At 42.7% G+C, this 24314-nt stretch overlaps 1 protein-coding gene across 1 annotated transcript; it reads right to left on the bottom strand.

Annotated features, from left to right (window-relative positions):
* Positions 1–1192: 1192 nt before the first annotated feature.
* On the bottom strand, positions 1193–24314 carry UTP25 (UTP25 small subunit processor component). The gene is made up of 12 exons (XM_002922047.4): positions 24111–24314; positions 23329–23368; positions 21715–21967; positions 19786–19956; positions 17789–17877; positions 15895–16305; positions 13873–14092; positions 11827–12029; positions 10457–10639; positions 10208–10320; positions 9166–9411; positions 1193–2203 (listed from the first exon to the last, which is right to left on the bottom strand). The coding sequence occupies exons 1-12, from the start codon at positions 24215–24217 to the stop codon at positions 1960–1962; spliced, it is 2280 nt and encodes a 759-aa protein (XP_002922093.1). The 5' UTR covers positions 24218–24314; the 3' UTR covers positions 1193–1959.

The raw sequence follows: 24314 nt of genomic DNA on the forward strand, positions 1-24314 counted from the left end.
GTAAACAAGAGCACATGTAGGCCGATAACCACGGGATACTCTATGAATATAAATTAAAGTCCTTCGTAGCGTGGGTTCGGCCAGCTTGACTGTCACCTCAATTTTCAGAACTTTAGGAACCCAGCTGTATATGGAATGAATAGTTCCATGTTGAGAAAAGAGAGAAATAAAAATACCTATTTAAATATTCAGCAGGAAGACTACCCCAAAAATGATTTTACTTTTTTGATAAGCAATTTTAAGTGCGTCCAAGTAAAAGAACATCTGTTACCAATTATGGGTCATTCCACTAAGGATAATGGGAGCCACATGTCTCGTTACAACTACAAAGAGGGAGAAAACTAGAAGGCATCCTGTGGTGTCAGACTGGAATCAGAGGTGTGGTGTGAATTCACGGTTTCAGTACATGGATACAGAAATAAAATTTAGATGGTGTGTGTGTATACATGTCCACACTGACAGTAATGCATTATAACCCACTAAACAGAAGGTGAAACTACAAGTCCATACTGACATAAATTAATAAAGAGGAAAAGAGGAACTCCATACTGGAAAAGCCTGGCAAACACTGTACGTTAAACAAGTGGCTGGCTCAGTCACTAGAGCACGCACCGCTTGATATGGGGGTTGTGAGTTCGAGCCCCACACTGGATGTAGAGATTACTTAAAAATAAAATCTTCAAAAAAAATTAAACAAAAACAAAAGAAAAACCAGTGGTCACTGAGCATCATCAGTGATGGGGCAAGGTGGACAGTGTGTGCCCCCTGACGAGATGCAGTGAGGACACAGCGGTGCCTCAGTGTTCCCGCCAACGATGCATAAACTAAACCTAATCAAAGGGAAACATTATCTAAAATAAACAGCCTGTTACCTTCAAAAGTGTCAAAGTCAAGAAAGCTGGCAAAAAGCTGGGGCACTCTTCCAGAATTAAGGATGCTACAAAGATGTGACAATTCAAGGCAGTATGTAATTGTGAATTGTATCCTTCTGCTATAGAAGACATGACTGGGACATTTGGAAAATGGGGTCCGAGGATTAGAAGGCAATAGGTATTAATGGCAATGTCCGGATTTCCTATTGTTTTTTGGTTACACAGAAAAAGGTCCTTATTTATAGGCAATACACACTAAATTCAGGGGTAACCTTTCCGAGTGAAAAGGCCCATCAAGTCAGCAACTTATTCTCAAATGGTTCAGGTTCGGTGTTTTTAATTTTTCTGGGAATATTTCAAGATAAAAATGTTTTTAAAAGTGAAACTTGCCTGTCATTTTAGCTGTTACATGACTTACTAAACTGACTACAGTAATAAATGAAGACAGTGATATTAAGATGGCTATTACAACACAAAGGTTCACAAAACTCGTGAAACAGAGTAGAGATTAATGTTATTTTAAATAACGTGATTTTAAGTATGTACTCTTTAGGTTGAATTAAAATAGAATGTTTAAGGTTTAAAAAAAGTTTGGCTGGAGAAAAATAATAGTTTTGCAAAACCTGCGTGATCCAATATTAAGATGATATTCAGCAGCAAGAAGTAATTCCAATTTCTCATAACCAGTTCTCATGCAATGACACGTACGCCTTACTTTAAGAAAGCGTCACACAGAAATAGGCAAATCTGAAAGAATTTACCAAATGTAATAAATTAGAGAATAAAATAACAATAAAAGAACTTATGGCTTACAAAGAGTTTCAAGTAAAAGTTTTTCCTTGTATCAGCCTCTTGGAATTCTATCAGCTCCCTCCTGATCTCTGAAAGATGTGACCAAAATTTGGTTTACATTTAACTTTTCAGGGACACATGACCTGAAAAGAATTATCCAATATGCTGCTGCCTGGTGCTCCTTCCTTCCTGTAGCAGTCCTTCTCTCGTATAAGTGATCAGAACTGGGTCCAAGTGGCACAGAAGAGAGCATAATAATGCATCCTGCCAACACCATGTCCTGTCCAACAAATTTTCATCTCTCTCCGGTGATAAAGAGGTGGACGCTCTTCTTGGACTGTAGCATCTGTGCAGCCCGTTCCACACCAACCACGGCAGCCAGCCTCTGGGCGTCATACTTGGAGTAGAGGACAGTGCAAGTCCACGTGGCTTCCTCTCCTCTGCTGGTGGCTTTCAGCATGTTACAGACTTCACTGTAGAAGTGGGGATACGTTGGCAGTTCGTAGAAAATCAGGTTCCTGATCCCTTTAATGGTATACCTATTGGAAGGGGAAAGAGAGGCTGTACCTACTTGAGAAAATGTATGGAAAAGCTACCTAAGAGTTGGACAGGGGCAGAAGCTCACTCTTGCTGCTCCATGCTCAAGGAGGACGATAGCGGCACACACAACCAACAGACCAAAGGTTATTTTAATTTGAGTTGGAAGGACTTATTTTGTGACAACACATGTGAATTCCTAAAGTTTGGCTTAAGATCATGATAAAATAAATTGTATCATTTCTTGAGCCTACTCTGGGTAGACCGAGGTAGACTAGGACTGAAGATCTGTTACAGAAAACTTAAAAAGCAAACACTTAACAACTTAACATGACCCTTAATATAATCAGGCAAAACAGAATGTTCTATACTGGAGAGGAGGTCAGACCCAGTATGTAAAATAAACTGCATAAACTGTAAATGCGCTCCCATCAGTCTTTTCCTGTCACTCTGCAGACATGTTAACTCCACGGCAGATGTCCCAAGTTCATCCATTTACAAAATCCTGCCTGAGGACCCATGAGGCATTATGGAAAAGCAATTAGTTTCAACAGCTTATGCACTTCTTTCCCTGCTGCAGTGCTGCACAGTGGTGGTGGGGGGTGGAGACCCTAGGGACTTGCCGTATGGTTCCGGTCGAGGTCAATTATTCCCTCTGGGGCCCCATAACAAAAGACGTTATAGTTGACAAGGCTCTGATTTTCCCTGTTAAAGCTCTCTCCTATACTGCTGATGTTAAACTCCCTCAGGAATTTGATTTCATTCACAGGGGATGAGCTTTCCTTGTCTTCTTATCCCATCGATCATCCTGACTTCTGATGAACCTCGTCTTCCAAACTATAATTGCAATCCACCACTTGGTTCACCTTTAATATTATCATAAAGAAGAAATTCTGATGGCTAATGACTTGAATAAACTGTTCTATCTCACTATTTAACAGAACAAAAATAAACATACAGTTCTACTTCTGCTTAGTATACAGTAAACTCAAAAGCATATTGCTTCCACACTAACAAGAAAAAGCCAGATAACCTACAAAAGCATTGCTTTTCTTGAGCCCAGACAGCTAATGTCACAAGGCAACCAAGAGAACTGATTCAAGGGTGCGCCGGTTTATGTTTAATAACTGGTTCTCAGTGGGGAAGAGAGGGTGCTGATTTGAAGCAACTGCCCATTTCTGTGGTGTAAATACTCCCACCGTGGCCAATTTCAAGCTACCAATATGATGTTGCTGAGCTCAGGAGCGTGGAAGAGACGTGCAACCAGATCTCAAGAGCCAGCCTACCACTCACTGAACTCCGAAGAGTAACAAGGTCCTCTGCGGACAGAGAGGGCACACGAACTATTTCACTTGTGAAGGAGCACAGGAGGAAGAGGGCAGTTGCCAAGAAAGCGGGCAGCAGGAAAATCGCTATACTTCTAACAAATTCTTAAAGGGCAAGTGTGGGCCTATGTGACAGTTCAGAATCCCTGGGATTTGTGGACACTTCTTTAGCTCACACTCACTCATGGGTTCTTTTCCACAAGCCTCCACTGAGAGTCCTGGAGAAAGATGGGAGGCAAGGCAGAAGACCTGAGAGAGACCGGTCTGCTTTGGTGAAACCTCTCACTTCCCAGATCCATATCTATATGAAGCAAAACCCTGAATTTATGAGAGAGGGGCAAAGGTCAACTGTTGGGGGGGGAGTTGTAGCAAGCCATCTGGGGCAGTAAAGCCCCACCCCATCCTTCCCCATCGCAAGACTTACACCCAGTAGAAAGCAAGAGCAGACTGTTCCTGGGGAAAGAGCACAAAATCCACCCAGTCCAAGATCCTGCTCGGACATAAGCAGAGGTTAGCCACTACCGTGGGAGAAGCAGGAAATTCCTGCCAAGACCCCTTACACATACAAGGTAGGGTTCGGCTGCCATGGCATGTGCTACAGGAATGCTGAGAAGGCCCCACCTCCACAGCCCAGAACGAACAGGGCCTGCCTAAAAGCAAGCTGCATCAGGAGAACCCCAACCCCACCTCAAGCCTCACATGGAGTAACAAGCAAGAGCAGCCTACTGCTGGGGGAGTGGCTAGCCTGGGGAGAGACCCCTCCTCTGGCACAGGGGTACAGGGCTGGTGAAAGCTGAGAGAAGATGAGGACACTAACAAAAGACCCTCTGGCACCCCAGGCACCACACTAAACCACTGTGTGCTAGAGGAATTTGAAGTCTGTGGAGCATGGAAGGTTAGCCACAGTAATAACAAATCCTGACTAGATTCATAACTCCTACACTAGCGGCCTGACAGAGTAAGAGGTGTGCTTGGGTGTAAGTACTACTTATCTCAGCTTCCACATTCAACAGACAATTATAAAAAAAAAACACGAAAACACAAGAAAAAAACATTAAAACACTGAGGCATCATTTTGGCTATCAAGTCACTGGCAACAAGTGGGATTTTGCACAAATAGGCCAGTGGAGTACAAATTATCATGTGTGTGTATTTTGGGGAGAGGGGGACAAGATATGGAGAAGTTGGTAGGGAGCAAATAAGCAGCAATGGATAATGAATTTTTCATTGTATACAGATTTTGAGCTAACAGGTTTTCTTCTCTACACTTATCCTAATGAAATAACTAGGCAACTATGCCATCAACTATGTATATGGATGTTCTTGGCATTATTGTATATAAGAGCAGAAAAATTTTTTAAAAATCTATTTACCCATAAAAGGAAACTGGGCTAATTATATATCCATACAACATAATACTATGTAGCCATTAAAAAGAATGCAATACACACCTCATAGATTACTAGAGATCTAGCAGACCCACCTTGACCAAGTGATTACATTTAGCAACACCAAATATGATATAAACCAATATTATGTGCCAAGATGCAGTGGAAAGTATCCTCTATGTAGAGTTCTTACCAAAGATATTTAATCTAAGTCAGTGATTCCCAACTTTGCTATACTCTAAATTACCTGTTTGTGTGCATGAAGTATCCATGCTTCATCCCCACCCCCACACACAGGAATTTAATTGGCATTGGGATATGACCTGGGTATTTGGATCTTTAAAAGCTCCCCAAGGGGATTCTAATGTACAGCAAAGTTTGGGAAGCACTGATCTAAAAAAAAAAAAACCAAAAACCAAAAACCAATTAGACAGCCCAGACTCTGGGACATTCTAGAGGAAACTGGATTGGACTCTTAAAAAAAAAAAATGTCAAAGAAAAAAAAGCAAGAAAATTATTCTAGGCCAAGGTTTCTTAACCTCAGCACTACTGACACATTGAGCCAGATAATTCTCTGTTGTGGGGCTATCCTGTGTGCTCCAGGATATCTAGAAGCATCCTCGCCTCAACCCACAAGAACCACTAGACCACTAGAATAACCTTCAGTTTTGACAACCAAAAACATCTCCAGGAAAACTATCCCCAGCTGAGAACTATTAAGATAGACTACAGAAACATTAACCAAATGTAATGTATGACCCTTAACTGAATCCTGCATTAGGGGATGAAACAGCTATAATGGTCAATGTAGGGACAACTAGGAAAATCTGAATACAGACTATACATATCAGATGATATTACTGTAGTAATAACAAGCGGTATGATAATAATATTGTGGTTAAAAGTTAGGAACTACATGCTGAAAGATTTAGGGGTTCATTGTCATGAAGCCTCCTGCAGTTTATTTACAAATGGTTCACAGGAAGGAAAAATAAGACGGACAGAGAGAAGGAAAGAAAGAGAACAGGGGTGCGTGCAAATGTGGCAAAATGCTAACAGCTGGTGAAGTCCAAGTGAAAGGAGTTATAGATGTTCAGCATCAGTCTTAAAATTTCCTTCGAAATGAAATCTTCCAACTAAAGAGTTGGGGGAAGGGCGGATGTGACAGAGCTATACAGATCAACTTAAAAATGGACCCATGATATACACCTATATATGCCAAAGTGTTAACATATTAAAATTGTTTTTCAGTAAGCACTTAAAATACATAAAAGAAAAAAATCCCGGTAAGTATAGTGTGGTCCCAATTCAGTACCTTTAAAAAAAGCCTGTGTGTGTGCATGCGCATATGTACATGTGCACATATCCTTCACATTAAAAAAGGGAAAGAAATACACTGAAACAGGTATTAATATCAGAGCAGTGAGATTCCATTTTTTTTTAACCTAGATTTTCCAAGTTCTCTACAATAATTGTATAATACTCTTAGAATCAGAGTACTTACAAAACAAAACAACAAAACCAATTCCAGTAAGTGTTATATTTAAAAACCAAGAAAATCTGTCTCACTTCTTCCACAACAGAGACGAGGTATCTCCCGGTAATAGTGAACGTGGTGAAGGCTTCTTTGGAGGGGCGGTTAGTGCTGATTCTCCAGTCGTCAGCATCCCTTCCTCTACCTTCTTCCTCCCTTGGTATAGCCTTTGGGTCTTCAGTGACCCCTACAAATATGACTGAGGGGCGCCTGGGTGGCTCAGTTGGCTGAGTGTCTGACTCTAGCTTTCAGCTCAGGTCATGATCTCCAGGGTGCTGGGATCAAGCCCCCTGTCGGACTCCATACACAGCACAGTCTGCTTGTCCCTCACCCTCTCCCGCTGCTCCTCTCCTCGCTCACACTCTCTCTCTCAAAAAATAAAATCTTAAAAAAAAGAAACCCAAAACACAAATATGACCAAACAGCTGGGTGTCCTTAAACTAAGGACAAAGGACATGCCAAACACCTACCTCACCTGCCAACTGTCAAAAGGTAAGCGAGGCACCCACAACTGACTTGAAAGGCTGGCTCCTTCACATTGTCTATAAAGATGGTCTGCTACTTTCAGAACTGGAATACTTATGTAGAGCCGGGGGTACTCAGGAACACGCCAGCAGCCTTTCCCAACCCCATAAATCCCACCTCCAAAGTTTCTGACTTGCGCCCTGGTTGAGAACCCTCCCTGCTGTGGCAACCCAGTGACAATGCTCAGGGAAAGGGCTGTGAAGCATCCCATCCTCAGGCAGGCCATCATGACCAAAGGCCTGTCCAATCCTAATTCTACTGGTTTCATCCCCCAATCCCACAAAAAACGACTAATCTTCAGGTTGAAAATGTTTTGCTAGCTCACAAATGAGCTGTGATATTTCTAACACTGCCTACTTCCACAAAGAATATAACGAATTTCAGAGCTGGATAATAACATACATGTCTAACATACATGTACCTTTCCCAAGGTAAAATCAAATCACAAAGGCATTTCAGATAAAAGCACCTATCATCACCTTGGTGACCTCTCAAGCAAAAAAATCCAAGTTGGAAACCCTGAGATAATTAGCAGTTGCCGAACACTGAAGCACATTATTTCTATTCATCTTAAACACAGAATATACCAATTAACCTGGCCCAGGGTATAAAGCAAGCGGTACATGCTACGTTTGTCTTTATAGTGATTTGGAGGCAAAACAGTTCAGTAAATAACAGTGGTGTAAGACAGGGGACTGTCCTGCCTACTTGAGACACCATGCCCCCTCACTGAAAAGCTGCTCTTTGAGAGCAGTCTTCATCCCAGCCTAATTCATACTTGCTATAAACAATCACACTGGGAAGTTTTCCAATCCAACCACTTCACTTAAAAGGCTTGCTTTCATGTGTCAAGCTGATAGAAAACGAAGGGCTCTTAAGACCTGCTGAGTGCAAACTCCCCCAAAATATCACTTTTCAACATGAATGAAAACAACTTACTGGAACAAAACAAATAACGACGCCAACAAGCAGGCCTTCATTAACACTCTTTGGCCAAACAGCCCTGTGTAGGTGGCCAAGAACAGAGCCCAGGGAACACAAGTGCAGCCATCTCTCATCTCTCCACTCACAGATCACCCAGTCAGCAGAACACTCAAAGAGGTCATGTCATGGCAGCCTCCTCTGCCCTGGTAGGCTGCTGGACTCCTCCCTTCCCATCTTGGTAAACAAGAGCGTGTCTGGAGAGCACATCCTAACATCAGCATAAACTAAAAGGCAAAGCAATGCCAACATGCATCATCGAATACGCGCCAAAGCCTCAAAGATTTCTGGCTACTGTGTTTGGGGTTCTCTGAGGAAACATGCCCCTCAGTAGTATATAGACTGAGAGTTAAACAGTAAAGGCAAAACATCAATTCACTGAACATTACTGCACATCAGGAAGGAAAAGATAATAGGATGCAATTTCCATCTCTCTATAGACAAGGGCTTAAAAAAGGCTTTTTCATTTGGCAGCAGAGACAGACTTGGCAAAATAATAAAATACCTGACTTCTAGAGGCACAAGTGGCTGCAAACAGTAACAGAAGGCTCAAGATTACTAACGCCCTAATTAGAATTTTTTTCTAAAAAGCAAATCCAATTTGTTTTGTCAAATCACATAATGGGGAAGCTAAGCAAATACCGAAATCATTAAATATTCAACTCTAAGCCCCTCACCTTCTGCCTCCCGCACACAAGGGGCTCCTCAGTCGCGCTCTCCTTGTGCGGAAGAGTGTGTGCACCTGCTCCAGGCACACCATAACTCTGAACGCGGACCGGGTGCTCAGCCTCCAGCTCCACGGACCATGCAGCCCCTGCTATCTTGTCTGTGCTTCCAGAACGCTTCCCTCTCCTTCCTAGATTCACTTCAGCTGTGCCTACCTTGGAGCATTCAACCCAGGAGTATCTTTCTGGAGGTGTACAACCACAGCTCCAGGAAGTATCCCAAGTGTGGACGCGCTCCGGATCTACACACAGGTTACACCATACACACTCACTGGTCTCTACCTTTTCCAACAATACCCTTTTTGGGGAGAGACCAATCAACCAAGAAGAGTCTACCCAGTTCCAAAACCCTCCGGCTTCTCCACAGAAAGGAGAGTAAAGAGGACCTTATCGCACCGCAAAGACTGCCATGCACTCAGAAGCAGGCCGTGAATCGCGTTGCGTTCTCACCTGCAGAGAGGACACTCCAAACCCAGTGCTACTTACCTTTTGTAGAAATGGAAGCGCTCAGTGAGGAGTAAGAACTGCTTCTCTCCTTGAAGGAAGAAGTGTCTGGCCCTGGAGATACCAGACTTCGGGGTGTACTCGCAGATGTGGGTGAAATTCAGCTCCTCCTTCTTGAAGTAATTCCGGAGACGCACAAAGTCGAAGTAGGAAGGGACATAGATGAGTGTGTGAGACATGACGGCGTCACGATACTGAGGCAAAATCTTGTTCACAAAAAAATTAAACCTGATTTGGAAAAGCAAAGGGCAAAGTCAATGATTTAGAGATTAGCGCACAATGTCACCACTAACTGGATTACCCTAGGCAAGTCACAATCTCCTTCTACCTCCCCCAAAGAGGCCAACCTGGCTTATGTCATCACAAAGAGATTACGTAATTCACTGCAAAAAAATAAATAAATGTGATGTCAGTGTATCCCAGAGAATTATTCTAGATGTAGATAAGCACACCATTCATTCATTCATTCATTCATTCATCCATTCATTCCGTGGTCGATCAATCAACAAATAATTACTGAACATCTCCATACGCAAAGCATCTTTCTCCTACCATGGGCCCCCAACAAAACACAATGAAGAGACAGGGAAAATACAGAAAGAATTAGAAATACTGGAATCTTGGTGTTTGCGGGAGGCAAAAGGTGAAGAGCTTACAGTTGAATATTTAAAGGTTTCAGCGTTGGCTTCTGGGCATTAGTTCTTGCCCTGAAGGGCTTACAATTAAGTTGTTGACACGGAACACTTAGCAGCATTGAGCAGTGTAATGTAATTAAGAAATGCCACGATCCTGTGGAAAGAACCCCTGATTTACAGTACTAACACCGCCACTAACAACCTGGGAGAACTAGGACCTCTCTAGGTTGGTTTCCTCTTCTGTCAGTGATGATTAGGTTCAATGATCTCATATCATTTGGTAAATGGTAGTAAAATCCACATGGAATCCAATTCTATATTTGTATGCCGAAGCTAAATCCCTCTCTGTGACCCCCAGGTGTCCAATGGGACTAGGGAGGGATAGGTACCTGGCATCAATCACGGAAGCTAGGTTTTCAGCTTCCATCCTCTGGAAGACATGCGGAAGCTGCACTAGGACATGGCTGATGGAGCCTGTCATTGGGACGTTCCTTACAGCCACCTGCCAGGAGTCAATGAGAGCATTAGGAAGCAAGCCACCCCCACCGCTGATCAAATGCCATCCTCGCCTTATGCCTCATGACCCAAACAGTACACAATGCTTCATGAAGACCCAGAGAAACAAGGAGAGAGCGCACCTGGCCTTGAAGATTGACGCAGTACTTGCTGAACACAGAGTTGATCTGGGCATCCTGCAGGGCCCCAAAAAGCAGTGTCTGACGATAGTACTTAGACCAATTATTGAGGCTCCACATCCTCACTCGAGAGAAGTCCACCCCGTGTGAATCCAAGGGCAGGAGGTTCATGTGGTTCATCAAATGCTTTGAGCAGAAACAGCACTACCATTAATTTTTACTGAGGATATACCCGTTGGGCACTGGCAAGCATTTTACAAGTCTGTCATCTTATTACCCCCATGGAGTATGTACAGCCAAATTCCAAATCACACCAGAAAATCAAGACTCAGATGGGGGTGAATTGCCCTCTTAGGTGAACGCCCCCAACAGGAAGGTAAGCTAAAATTGGCTACCTCTTGGACCTTTCAAAAAGGATCAAAATGGTGCCTACATTGAAAGGAACTTCTGAAATGCCACCCTAGTCACTCTATGGGTTCCTCAGTCTCGGACTTGGACAAGAAGGGAAATAACATGGAAAACAGAGCTGTTGTTCTTCAGTGACCTGGTTCCCAAAACATTAGGCTAGCCCCAGACCCACTACGCATGCCTTTCCCTCAAATTACAGAACGTGACTCAACCATCAACATGGCTTTTCTATCTAATTATATTTTTACTTTGAAATATATATTAAAGGATAACAAGTACTATAAATTTATTCCACACTTTATAAATTAAAATATCCCCTTTATTTGCCCCAACCTTCCTGGGTCCCTATAAGCCCTGGAACTGCAGAAGTGAGCTCTCAAATGCCTTAAAAAAACTAAACCTATGGTTCTGTGATAAGAATTGTCCCAAAGCACAGTTGTTCAATCCTAAAATGGACAACACTGAAGAGTATGTGGGGAAGGAGTAAAAAATTACAGCACAAGATACAGTAGGAGGATAAAGACATCCTACATTTCTCTGTAAGACAAGATCACACGTTAAGAAATCTTGAGCGATGTTTTCCCATTTCCACTGAAGGCCAAACAAAAGAAAATGAGCATAAACTATGGGAGGAATTATACTAGGTAAAGACATTCCTGGTCAGGAGGAACCAATCCACCAACCAGCTACACTAAAGTGGTCTATTACGAGAGGTGACCTTAAAGGGGAAGAAATCTTTTCTGGAGATTTGAAAATATTGGTAAGAATTTTTACTTCTCTACATGATTATTGCCAAACTATGAGTTAGAAGAGGGGATAAAAGGCTTTTTCAAACTGGAAGATCTGAAATATTTCCATTTCCAAACTGAGTACTCATTTGGACTTAAATAACCCTTTAAGACTTAAATTACTGAGCTTCTCTAAACGTGAATGTTGTCATTCTAAATGGGAATGACCACCATTACCAGGACATGCTCCCAGTTCTGCATCAGGTAAATGTCAGCTTGATCAATGATGAGAAGCTCGATAGAAGACAAAAAGTCAAAATCTCTCTTCTTCTCTCCCTCTGCACCAATGATGGTCCTCAAGCCCAGCGGGGAGGCAATGAGGATGTCGGAGGAGTAAAAGGGGGCATAGAGTCGGACGCTCCTCTGAAGTATTGCCACTCCTACACAAAACAGCCAAGTACACATCCGTTCGTTAGTTCCCACCCAGGCATTAGCTTCCACCTGCTCACCATGCACGTTGTACCATCACATCTTTCCCCTTAGCACATGACTGTGCTCCAGTTGTTTTCTTTCCTAAAATAATCATCTCCCCCCTTGCCTCTATGGTCCAGTCTAACTCTCATTCTCTTCCTTTTGGCTCAAACTTCTCCAGAGAGTGGTCTCGGCTTAGAAATCTCCCATTCATTCCTCAGTGCATTGAAATCTGGCCCGATTCTCAGGACTCCACTGAAAGGACTCTTGCCAAGGTCACCAATTCAAGGACACTCACAAATGCATAAAGCAATATATTGAACACATCCTCCTCAAAATGTTCTTTTCCTCACTGGTGGTTTCCATTTCTTTAACACTCACTTCTGTTTCTATCCATGACCTGGCCCATATCTATCTTTTCAGATCCGAACAGCTCTTCCACAAGTCCCTGATTCGGCTCTAAGTTCTACTCACACACTACGTAAGTTTATGGGTAATAAATAGGTAAATTTATTCACTAACCACGGCTGTAAAACCACCTCCACAAAGATCTGTGTTTCTAGCCCACATCTCTTTCCTGAGCCCAAAACTGACATATCAGCAGCTTGCAGGACACCTGCACGTTTAAAACTAAACATCTAATCTCGTCCCCTCGCACCTGACACTCCAGGCATGCCAAAGCCTATGTAGATCTTAGGTCATACTCAGTTTATTCACCCTGATGCCTCTGCATGTGCAGTTTCCTGTCTGAACCCTTTTCCTCCACTCTGACCACCCCTCTTTGTAACACACTAAATCCTAATCGGGTCTCAACTTTCTATAAATGGCACCTCCACCAGGACGCCTTCCCTAACTATCCTATCCCCGTTTTGAGTACAGAAATTGCTTTAAACGCTCCCAGAACATCCACTGCATCCTCTGCTCAGCACTTAGCATCCTGTACTGTTTTCCCGTTAGGCTGGATTTCCTTAACAGCAGGAAGCATAACTTTTACTTCTATATCCTCAGCTTTTTTTTTTTTTTTAAAGATTTTATTTATTTGACAGAGATAGAGACAGCCAGCGAGAGAGGGAACAGAAGCAGGGGGAGTGGGAGAGGAAGAAGCAGGCTCACAGCGGAGGAGCCCGACGTGGGGCTCGATCCCTTAACGCCAGGATCACACCCTGAGCAGAAGGCAGACGCTTAACCGCTGTGCCACCCAGGCACCCCTATATCCTCAGCTTCTTAGCAGTACCTGGCACACAGTAGATGCTTAATAACTGTTTTTCAAATGAGCTTATGTGACTAAAAGACATTTTCCCAAGAACTTTACTCTATCAATATACACCCGACCAAGTATACGGGAGTTGAATGAGAGATAAGCAAAGATGTGCCAAGCTGGATAGCAGTCAGTAAGTCGTGAATGGAAACAATTCAGGGGGCAGGCACTCTACATGGCCGGTAGGAGGGAAGTCCATTACTCATAGATGCTCGGTTTATTCAGCCTCCCCAGAGTGGCCCACTCAGCCCGTCACTTCCAACCCCCCCTGTAGAATCAGCTCCTAGCTATGGGTGTGCCGAGACATTTCTGTTGTAAATGTGCATGTCTCTACACACAGCTTCAGAGGCGCTCCACCCTGAGCCAAGTGTCCACCCCGTTAGCCAAGCAAGACTCTTCCCCCTGGCAGACAAGATGTCACAAATGCACCCCAGTCCTGGTAGGAGGATATCACCCCACTGAGAGAACGCCTAACTCCAGGCTTCTAGCCTCCGGCCACGCGAACCTCACACCGTAGGTCCCTCAGGGTTTGAGTTCTGACGAGAAGGAATTACCGATCCGAAAGTGGTCATCGATGTTGCCGATAAACACGGCTTCGTAATCCTCAGGCCTCTTCAGGTTGGGTGGTCTCTCCTCAGGATCTGAGCCATACTCTCCCTTAAACCTCTTTTTGTTGCTCACAATTATTTTCTTCTTGCTGTCACCCTCGAGGAGGCTGATGAAGAGATGTACCACTCGCAGAGCAGCTTCCCGGAAGGGCACCACTATCAGCACCTGTGGAGGAAGCCATGGCAGCCTTGGTGGGACAGGGCAAGGACCGGCAGCTGCAGGTGAGCCTGAGAACATGGAGCTAAAGAACCGTCTGTAGAGTGGCAGGCCCTGGAAGGGCTCACATCTCGGTCACCCGCTTTACACAGGACCTGGCTCAGTACTAGAACCTGAGTACCTCTCATACCTACAGCACCGTGTCCTATGGGCTTTAATCTCACGGCCCCACGGGAGGCAACTCTCAACCAGAATGTAGACATTATCTTTCAAGATTAGGTTAATGCCTTTAACAGGTGTCCACTAGCAAAAATCCAATACAAACATACAACTGGCAAAGAATGTTACGCATTTCTGTCTCCCACAGAACTTAGTATTTCTATGCATAAGCCCCAAGGGATAAATATATGCTGAATAAATAAATGAATTAGGAAAAAAATTTTTTAAATAAAACAAAAAATTAAAAAAAGGAATTGGGTGTAATAAGTAGAAAACAAATAAAGCCAGTAAGGAAAAGGATTAATGCATCACTACTTTTCTTTTATGTTCCCTAGTACATTTTTCAGAAATGATGAGAAAGCATTTCTGAAATAAAATCATACCTCAATGGGAAATGTAGGTCTCAGTTTTCCAAACAATTCCAAAAATGCTTAAAGTTACTGGTGAGAATGAAAATAGAATATGCGTAACAAATGATAAATTTCTAACTACCCTCCTGTAAATATGAACAATGTAAACAACCCCTGTCAGATTCCACAACTGATCAAATTCTAAATGTGCTTCATGGGTAATCTGACTCATTTTCTTCTACAACTCTAAATGGAAACAGATAAACTTACAATCCTTATATTCAAGACTCTGAGATAGTTTCCCAGAAACAGAACCAGTACAGCCGGAGAGGTGCAGTGACTGAGCCTGGTAGAGTGCAGCACTGAGGGGCCAAGACTGAAGAAGGCCAAGTTACTGTCCCAGCTACAACACGAAGTATCTAGGCTTCAGCTTCCCCAGCTATCATACAGGGGGCTGGACCAAGAAATGTCTAAGAGGCACATCAGTACTAAACCCTAGGATCCTATGAAACTCAGTAAAACAACCTAAAAAGATAAGACTTCTTCAATATGGAGGGATACAGGCTAAGGGGGTGCGGGAAATGGACAACACAAGATGTAGCCACATAACATGAATAACGTGGACACAATTAAAAAAGACATTTTCTACCAAAGCTCCAAACCCACTGGAACTTAGGCTTATAAACCCAAATAAATGTAATCATCACTTTAAGCAGTAGTAACTGTACAATGGAAAAACAGGAATTTCTGTTTTCCAAGGTTTACTTATGTGTGTGGCTCAGTAAAGAGAGTCCTTGGTTCTAATCCCATCTCTGCTACTCCTTCCCTGGGGCTCTTTAGCAAGGTCCTCTACCAATCTGGATCTCTGTCCATAGCTATAATATTTAGGGACTGGATAAAAGGCTTGCTAAAGTTCCATCCATTTCTGACAATCACAAAGAAGAGATTTGCAGTGGAGTGTCATTTATGTATGTTCAGAGTTCTCTTTAAGGAGAATTATCACAGAGGTACCTCTGATTCACAAGTTTCCACTTAAATCCATGGTTAGAAACAGTCCGCTGAGCTGTCTGCTGCACTGCTCTGACCCTGCCTGGCCCATCTAAGGTGCTCACTCTTGGACCCATTCATTATTCCAGTATTTGTATCATTAAAATACCCGAGAACCTGCTAAGCGCCAGGCACCTATATGGCAGTGCCTTGCAGCCTCCTTCTGGAGGACAAAGCTCTCCTGCTGCCACTCACCTTGGGCCTTGTTAGCCCTTGGTCTCTGAAGTCATCATCGTCACCCACTCCAAGTTTCTGGCTGCGGCGTCTGCTATTGTTACCAAGCACCTGGGCATTGGCTTTGAGGACATGGTTTATTACATGTAAGCAGTACACATGGCGGATCTCCTCCCCATTCTTCAGGGCGGTCCTTTCTGGATAGAACAGGTCCCGGTAAGAATTCATAATTAAGAAGAGCTCTTTCTGGAGGGGTGTGAAGGGGCCACTTGATTTTGGGGGACCAGAGAGGAATTGGCTGTTGGTCTTGGTCCAGGTGGATTCCAGAGGCTTCTGGAGATGAAGTGACTTTAAATCAACGTCCTTTGAGGGTTTAAATGTTTCCAACTTTTGAAACTTGGATGAAAAGACAAGCTGGCCCAATACGGGCCACTAGAAAGAGACAGATCAAGATCTAAGTTAGAAATGCGTTATCATACATTACGTTCACACAGAATTCTCTAATTTGCCAAGCTCCCTCTGATTTACCAGATCACCTCATTTAACCCTTAGCAACAACCCTGCAAGGTGGACACTATGCTTATCTTACAGTTTAGGAAAGCAGAGGTTCAGAGAGATATAGGATTCAGACAAACTTGACCCAGGAGAGAACAGAGCTGAGAGCTAGAGCCCAAGGTTTCTGACTTCCAACCCGAGCTCTTCACTAGGTCAGTGTGTCCCAACCTACTCTGTGGATATGTTCTAGGAAATCAAAATTCATTCTAGAAAAAAAAAGGGCTCCATGGTCAATAACTTTGGTAAACATCACAAAAACGAATCCCCCTCAGGGAGAGTCACAATGTATATTAGATACAAAACGTTCTGATGAGTCCTATGACAAGAGCTCTATTCTACTGTATTTAACCTCAAGTTTTCCAAATTTTCTTGGACATGGAATAAATTTTTTTGAGCTATAGCTATTAAAATCATAAAGCATATTTTTGTGAAGTACCAGTTTGGGAATTTTTGCATTGTAACAAAATTGCTGATCTCAGGGGGGAAAAAAGGATGATCTCAGCAATAAAAATAAATGAATTACTGCTTTGCCCCAAGATCTCCCAGGAATTATGATTTTGGTGGTGGCTAAGGGGAACCTCCACCTGACACAACAGTACAGAACTAAACACACACACAAGAGTAGGAGCAAAACCGAGGAAAGCTGAATAAGACAGAAGGGGGTGTCAATGTCAGTCTCCTGGCCCTGATACCGCAGCATAGTTTTGCCAAGATGCTACCACTGGGGGGAAACTGGGCAAAGGGCATAAGGGATGTCTTTGTGTTACTTCTTAAAAAATGCAGCTATAATTATTACTTTAATAAAAATTTCAATTAAAAAAGGATGACCAACTCAAAAACAGCATCCGCTGGTAAAAAACAAAAAACACAAAGAAGCAAAAACTGCTCCACATCTGAGTAACGTAGCTGTGAACCTACCCCAGATATTTCACACAAACCAACAGCAGCAGTAGCTACTGTTTTACTCAATACTTTCTATGTACCAGTCAGTGAACTAAATTACTTCATTCTGAGGTAAGCATTACTGGCCCCCTCTAACAGATAAGAACAGTGAATAGCAAAAAAGTAGATTAACTTGCCTTGGGTCACGTAACAGCGCCTCTCAGATGCTGGTCTAAACCCTGGTGTACCTGTCTCCAAAGCCATTCTTCCCTGGCTCCCACACTCCAGCTTCCCAGAGCCTTTTCTAGCTACACCTGTGCCCCACTAGGCTCTTCTGGCCTTCCTATGCTATGCTCCCCTATCAACTCACCTACCGCTAGGATATATCATACATTCGAGGAGACTGCCAAAACCCAAGACCATTGCTTTACTTGGAGCTTCATTTCGTTTGTAACGGGGATGACCAAGCAATACTTACTTTTAGCTGGTGAGTAGTTTTGGGATTTGTGGCAACAGCCTGAATTTCTTTTTCTTTCAGTTCTTTGCTCACATGTTGTAGAAATGGATCTAATTCAGAAATCAAGAATGCCAGATCACTTAGGAGGAAACAACAGATATTTTTTGGTCTTCCCTCTAAATGACACACTCCTTTTCACAATGTTAACTCATCCTTTCTCCCATCTACTTTCCGCGTCCTCTCTCCCAGCTCAAAAGTTTCTAACAGGTTCCTTTTCCTAAAGCATTTCTCTTATCACATTACTTCTCAGCTCAAAACCCTTGAAGAAACTTCTCAGTTTGAAATTTGGGGTACTCTAGGGTGTACATGTCCAGTCTACCTCTCCAATGTAATTTTTTAATTAGATGGCCCTCAAATTCTTCTGCCTCTGTGGGTTTCCTTCCTTCAATTAAAAATTCTACCCTTCCCTTCACCTCATTTTTGTATGTCCAAATACTATCGGTTTAATGCTATCTCCTGACTCACAATAAATATTTCCCTGGAGCTACTCTGCCAGGCACAGTGCTGGCTCCACTAAGAGGCCATCCTCAGGGCCCTCCACAGTCCCCCACCCACCCACCGCAACAGTGTTAAGACCCCTGAGAGCAGGTTCCGTGCCTGATTTCTCTTATAGTGCAGGACGCATAGAAATGCTCAATACTCAACTGGGGTGAACAAATGATCCAAATGGTAGTACCTACACTCAGGGTTATCTTCAGTCGTCTGAGCTGGCCACCCAACCCTCCCTTCCAGTCCCACTCATTAAGAAGCAGTTAAAGTTAAATGACCCATGCAAGGATCCAAATGGTAAAACTTCAATGCAGTGCACTTCATACTAACACCTGAGAGTGAACAATAGGACATAAGAATTCTACGTGCTGACACACCTGTATAGGCAAAACCAGCAGAGAAATTTTAGGATAATCAAGCTCCCTAATGTCTCCGCCAAGGTTTTTATTTTTTATTTTTTTTTTTTAGAGAGGGAGGGAGAGAGGGAGAGTGAGCGAGCAAGCATGAGGGGTATGGCGGGGCAGAGGAAGAGGGAGAGAATCTTAAGCAGGCTCCATGAGCAGCAGCACAGCCTGATACGGGGCTTGATCTCACAACCCTGAGATCATGACCTGAGCAGAAATCAATAGTCAGACACTTAACCGACTGAGCCACCCAAGCACCCCTCCTGCAAGGTTATTAAAGTTTTGATGGTTTGCACTGGGGTGGTGCCCAAATTCTACCTGCTACTTCTCCTTCACCAGCACAATAGCCAAAAGAACCAACTGAGCCAAATAAGGATTAAAATTTCAGCTTCATTAACGGTAGAGCTGGGTTGAAGAAGGGCAACGGGGCCAAAAATGGTAGTCAGAATACAGAATGAGCCCAACCTGACTTGGCCTCCAGGCACAGGCTGAGAAAGTGGACCTGAGAGAGGGAGCAGAGACCTGCCTACACCTACAAGTCACTGCCCCTGGGAGAGAAGCATGACCAAGAGGCAGAGAGAGACTAGAGAGACAGAACAGAGCTTTTTGGCTTCAAAGGTGCTCCCTGGTAATGAGGACCAAGGAGATTAGTCAGTCCTGAGTCTTACAAATCTGGAAAAATTCCTGCTCCAATAACAAAGAGCAAGTGAAGGGTAGAAAGAAAAGCACAAAGTATTTTTCTCCTTTCTCTTCCTTTGCTGCTTGGAGAAAAAACCAGTAGTCTTCCCCTGACCCCAACTGTGAAAACATGAAGTCTGGGGAACTGGCCTTCCCTACTATTACTCTTCGGCCGTTTGTCCTACTAATAGCCTCCTTACTCCCAGCAGAGCCTAATCCCTGAAAACCACAAAATACCTTTGAGAAGTATGTCTTCCCAGCTCTAGATATAGCTGCTAAACTGTGTCGATTGCTGCTCATTCCAGGAATAGGAGATTTAACACGTATTAGCACACAAGCCCCCCTACCAAGCATCTGGTGAATTCCAACACCGCACACTGCTCTAACCTTGTGATACTTTCAGAGAACATGCGCCTCCACTGTCCTCTTCAAGAAAATTGGTTTCCAGGCTGAAGAGTGACTCGTGTTTTGCATCTGTAAACTCCTCGAGGGATTCCTGTGATGTGCTAACTGGCCCATCCCCACCTTTTCCTTCAGGGTCAGCAGGTAAAACCGTACCTGTGATTTTGAGAAACATTTTGTAAAATTATTTATGCATAAATGTAATTACACTTCTGTGGACAAGTAGAATTTAATTCCTTAGCCTAAACCAACATTGATGTTCATTGCTATTATTTATTTTTAAGCAAATTCAGGTGGAAGATTAAGTTTCAACATTAAGCCTGATGGCTGACCCAGTTCCACTTCTACAAACTTATTTTAAGATGATAACTAGACAAAGTACACTAAGAGGTACATGTAAAGATGTTCAAAGCAGCACTGATTATGACAAGAAATAACTGGAAAAATTGATTTCATCCTTTTCTATCAATGGATTACTAATTAAATTACCACATATCATTTACAATGAAATACCATATAATTAAGAAGATGAATCCATGATTTCTCACATGGAAAAGATCTGTGGTATACAATCAAAAAAAGTAAGTTACAGAAGTGTATGAGATCATTATGCACACACACATACACAAATATATGTACATACTTGTACTCACACATGTATCCATAAAAAAGTAATGGGGGGTTATACGAAATGTTAAAGATGTTCATCGCAAGGTGGTAGAGATACAGGTTAGCTATACTACCCTATTAAATCGTTATAGTAAGTGTATATTACTTTTATAATTAAAGAAAAAAACCCAAACTTTTCATTTCTAAAAATCCAAAACAGGAAATAAAAATAAAAAACAAAACCCTAAGTCTGAGGCAATGAACTCTTAGACCAGTAAAACTGATGAATTAAAATACTAAGAATGATGTAAGACACCTTAAAGTATAGAGAAAACACACAGCTGCAAGGAAAACAGGCGTTACAATAGTGAGTTATAGAAAGTTACTTAGACACACTGACAATGAGATATGACTCCAGCAATACAAAGTCACAAATTACTAATATATGAACGACATGGATTAGTCATAAAAAACAGGAGGAGCCAAAGAAGCCAGATGCAAAAGGGTACATACTGTATGCTTCCATTTATATGAATTTCTAGAATAGGCAAAATTCATCTTTAGTGAAAGAAAGCAGGTCAGTGGTTGCCTCATGCCAGAGGGGGGGAAACTGACTATAAAAGGACAAAAAGACACCTTCTGGAAGTATTGGAAATGTTCTGAATTTTTATTTTGGTGATAGTAACATAGATGTATGTGTCAAACTCATTGAACTGTATACTTAAAACGGGTAGACTTTCTTGCCTGTAAATCATACCTCCATAACGTTAGTTTCAAAGTTAAAAGAAAAAAGTCACCTAGAAGTCCGAGTGATATAATTCCTTTAAGCTTTCAATCTTAGCTGTTCCCTGAAGCCCTCCCTCATTTACTCTGACAGTGTGCAATCACTTAGCATCTCTGCGATGCCTTATAACTAGCTATTCCGTACAAATCTGCTGCTTTAAATTTTTTGTATATTTTGTCTGTCTTCCATTAAACCTGGATTTCTCTAAGGAAAGGACAATGATCTCTTTAATTAAGACTGTCGCAAAAACAGCATTATGTTCCCTTTCCTCTGAATCAAGGGATCTTTATCTAGGATTGATGAAGTCCTGGAAATCATAAGCAAAAATATTATTTCTGCATTTTTCTGGCCATAGGGTCCTGTGTTTTCATCAGATTCTCAAAGATATCATTGAACCGGCAAGGTTAAGAGTCTCTGCTTTGGATCCATGTGCTTTCATGCAACTCACATAGTATAGGGCACTGTGCTCATGGGGCAATCTGCCCTGACAAAGATGATGAGCCCACACCAAAGACACTTACTCTCCTGCACTCTGGTAGATTCTCCTGTTGTTCCTTTCTCCACACTGACGTCACTATCACTATCTTCACTGTTCACTTCCGCTTCATCTACAGCACTGTCGTCTTCCTCTTCCTCTTCCTCTTCCTCCTCCTCGTCCTCCTCATCTTCTTCTGAAGCATTCTTTAATGTGGCAAGTAGCTTGCGGTACCCAGAAAATTGTTCTGGTTCACTCTCTGCTTCACTTTCAGAACTTGAAGTATCTGAACTCTCTGACTAAAAGGAAAATGGGAAATTTTATTTCTTTTTAAAGATTTTATTTATTTATTTGAGAGAGAGAGAAAGAGAGAGCATGAGTGGGGGGAGTAGTAGAAGCAGATTCCCCACTGAGCAGGGAGCCCTACAGGGGGCTTAATTCCAGGACCTGAATTCCAGATCCTGACCTGAGCCGAAGACAGATGCTTAACCGACTGAGCCACCAGGCGCCCTGGAAAATGGGAAATTTTAAAACAGAAACATACTATTCTTGTTTCTACCTTATGATTTTCATTAGGGCAAAAATATAACTGGTTCATGGGGCACATAGGTGGCTCAGTCATTAAGCGTCTGCCTTCGGCTTAGGGCGTGATCCCAGGGTCCTGGGATCGAGCCCAGCATCAGGCTCCCTGCTCCGCTGGGAGCCGGCTTCTTCCTCTCCCACTCCCCCTGCTTGTGTTCCCTCTCTCACTGGCTGTCTCTCTCGCTGTCAAATAAATAAATGAAATCTTGTAAAAAAAACAAAAATATAACTGGTTCAGACTTTCATAAATAAAAATTAGCTTTTCTGTAAATATGCAATCTTATCTATTCAATGATGCCCAGCAACAAAGTTATTTTAAAAAACTAGTCTAATAGGGATGCTTGAGTGGCTCAGTCAGTTAAGTGTCTGACTCTTGATTTTGGCTCAGGTCATGATTTCAGGGTTGTGGGATCCAGCCCCAGGTTGGGCTCTATGCTGGGTGTGAAGCCTGCTTAAAATTCTCTCTCCCTCTCCCCACCCCAATGTGCATGTACACTCTCTCTCTCTCTCAAGAAAACAAACAAACAAAAAAGCTAGTTTAGCTATGATTCTAGAATCTTTTCATCTTCTTTGAACTGCTAATGTTCTATATGGGAAGAAAGTGGACCAAAAATAGAACTTTAGGTTATAAGGAGATCTAATCTATTGTCAGATATTTGGCATGCTGAAAGAAGCAACAGGAAAATTACAATACAACAAAAGAATGTAGCGTTTATTTGTTTGTTGTAATGAGTTAGGAATTTGTTCAGTGTGCACTGTTTGTGGCTCCTTTTACGTTAAGTAAACAAGATACTCCTTAGGATTTACCAAGAGCCCTCTGGTAAGCCTTCTTGATAGGTTCTAATAGGCTAATCTCTCAGGGAAGTTTCAAACTCTGATTACTATATTAATTATCACAATGGCATTATAACACACATCTGCATTCAACACTAAGCAATACTACTAAAATAACAGCTTACATCTAAAATCGAAAGGAGTGGAAATGTAGCCAGGCTTTATTATCATTATATATAATCTTAAAATTAACAACCAAGAACCAACTATGATTTAAAAAATATATATATATATAAAGCATTACCAGTTGATAAATCTGTGGTTTTGCCTCCTTTCCAGAAACCCTGAGAAGAAACAGGTAATGTTAAACTCTAACTACCAGCATGGAGCAATTAGTAAAAAGTCTAATGATAACTTTACATGAAAAACGCAGAGTATACCATTATAAATACATTATAGCTATAGTCATGTAAAAGCCACATATGCACTTGGACAGGGATTTTAAGAATATAACAAACCGATAATAACTGATAAATGGAAAGTTTAACAAGGTCACATGACAAACAGAGTTAACTGGCTCTCCTCGGAAAGAAGTATCAATTTAACAAATAAAAGACCTTTTCCAGCACATTTCTTCATTATAATGCCCCAAAGTGGAGTGGCCGGTCAGCACGACGACCATAACTGAGAGTCTGGACACTTAGAATGGAACTCACAGTTACCGATACACCGGGGTTTCCTCATTGTAACTGGATAGAACAGCGATGTTTAAGGGCCCAGACAATTCTTTAAAAACACACACAAAAAAAACAAAAACAATCTTAGAAAACCTCTAACGGTACAAAAACCAGCGCCCCACCCCCACAGGAGGCGTGCGGTCTAGCTTTTTAAAGTGAAGGGCTCAACAAAAGCAGAGGACCCACGAAGAACCCCATCACCGGCGGGATGCCACCGGCACCCTCCCAAGCCGAGCGCGCTGGGAAAGCGCGGGAAGAATGGGGAGCAGTCCTGTCCCGATCCCCAGGGAGACCGGCGGGCCCAACTCGGGAAAAACCACGGGCACCGCTGGTCCCAGCCCCTCCATACTTGTCATAGAAGGGATGCTCCTCGCCGAAATCCCGAAGATGCTTCTTTTGCTTCTTAGTCAGGGTGGTGAGCAGCTGGCTCTGGCTCCGGCTCCCGCGTTTGCCCATAGCAAAAACGTCAATGCCGCCCACCTTCAAAAGACGCGTTTCCCACCAGGAAGTTGCCTCGTTAACTCACACACGCGGGATCGGAAGCAGGTTGCCA

Source organism: Ailuropoda melanoleuca, chromosome 8 (assembly GCF_002007445.2).
Source record: "Ailuropoda melanoleuca isolate Jingjing chromosome 8, ASM200744v2, whole genome shotgun sequence".
NCBI classification, from domain to species: Eukaryota; Metazoa; Chordata; class Mammalia; order Carnivora; family Ursidae; genus Ailuropoda; species Ailuropoda melanoleuca.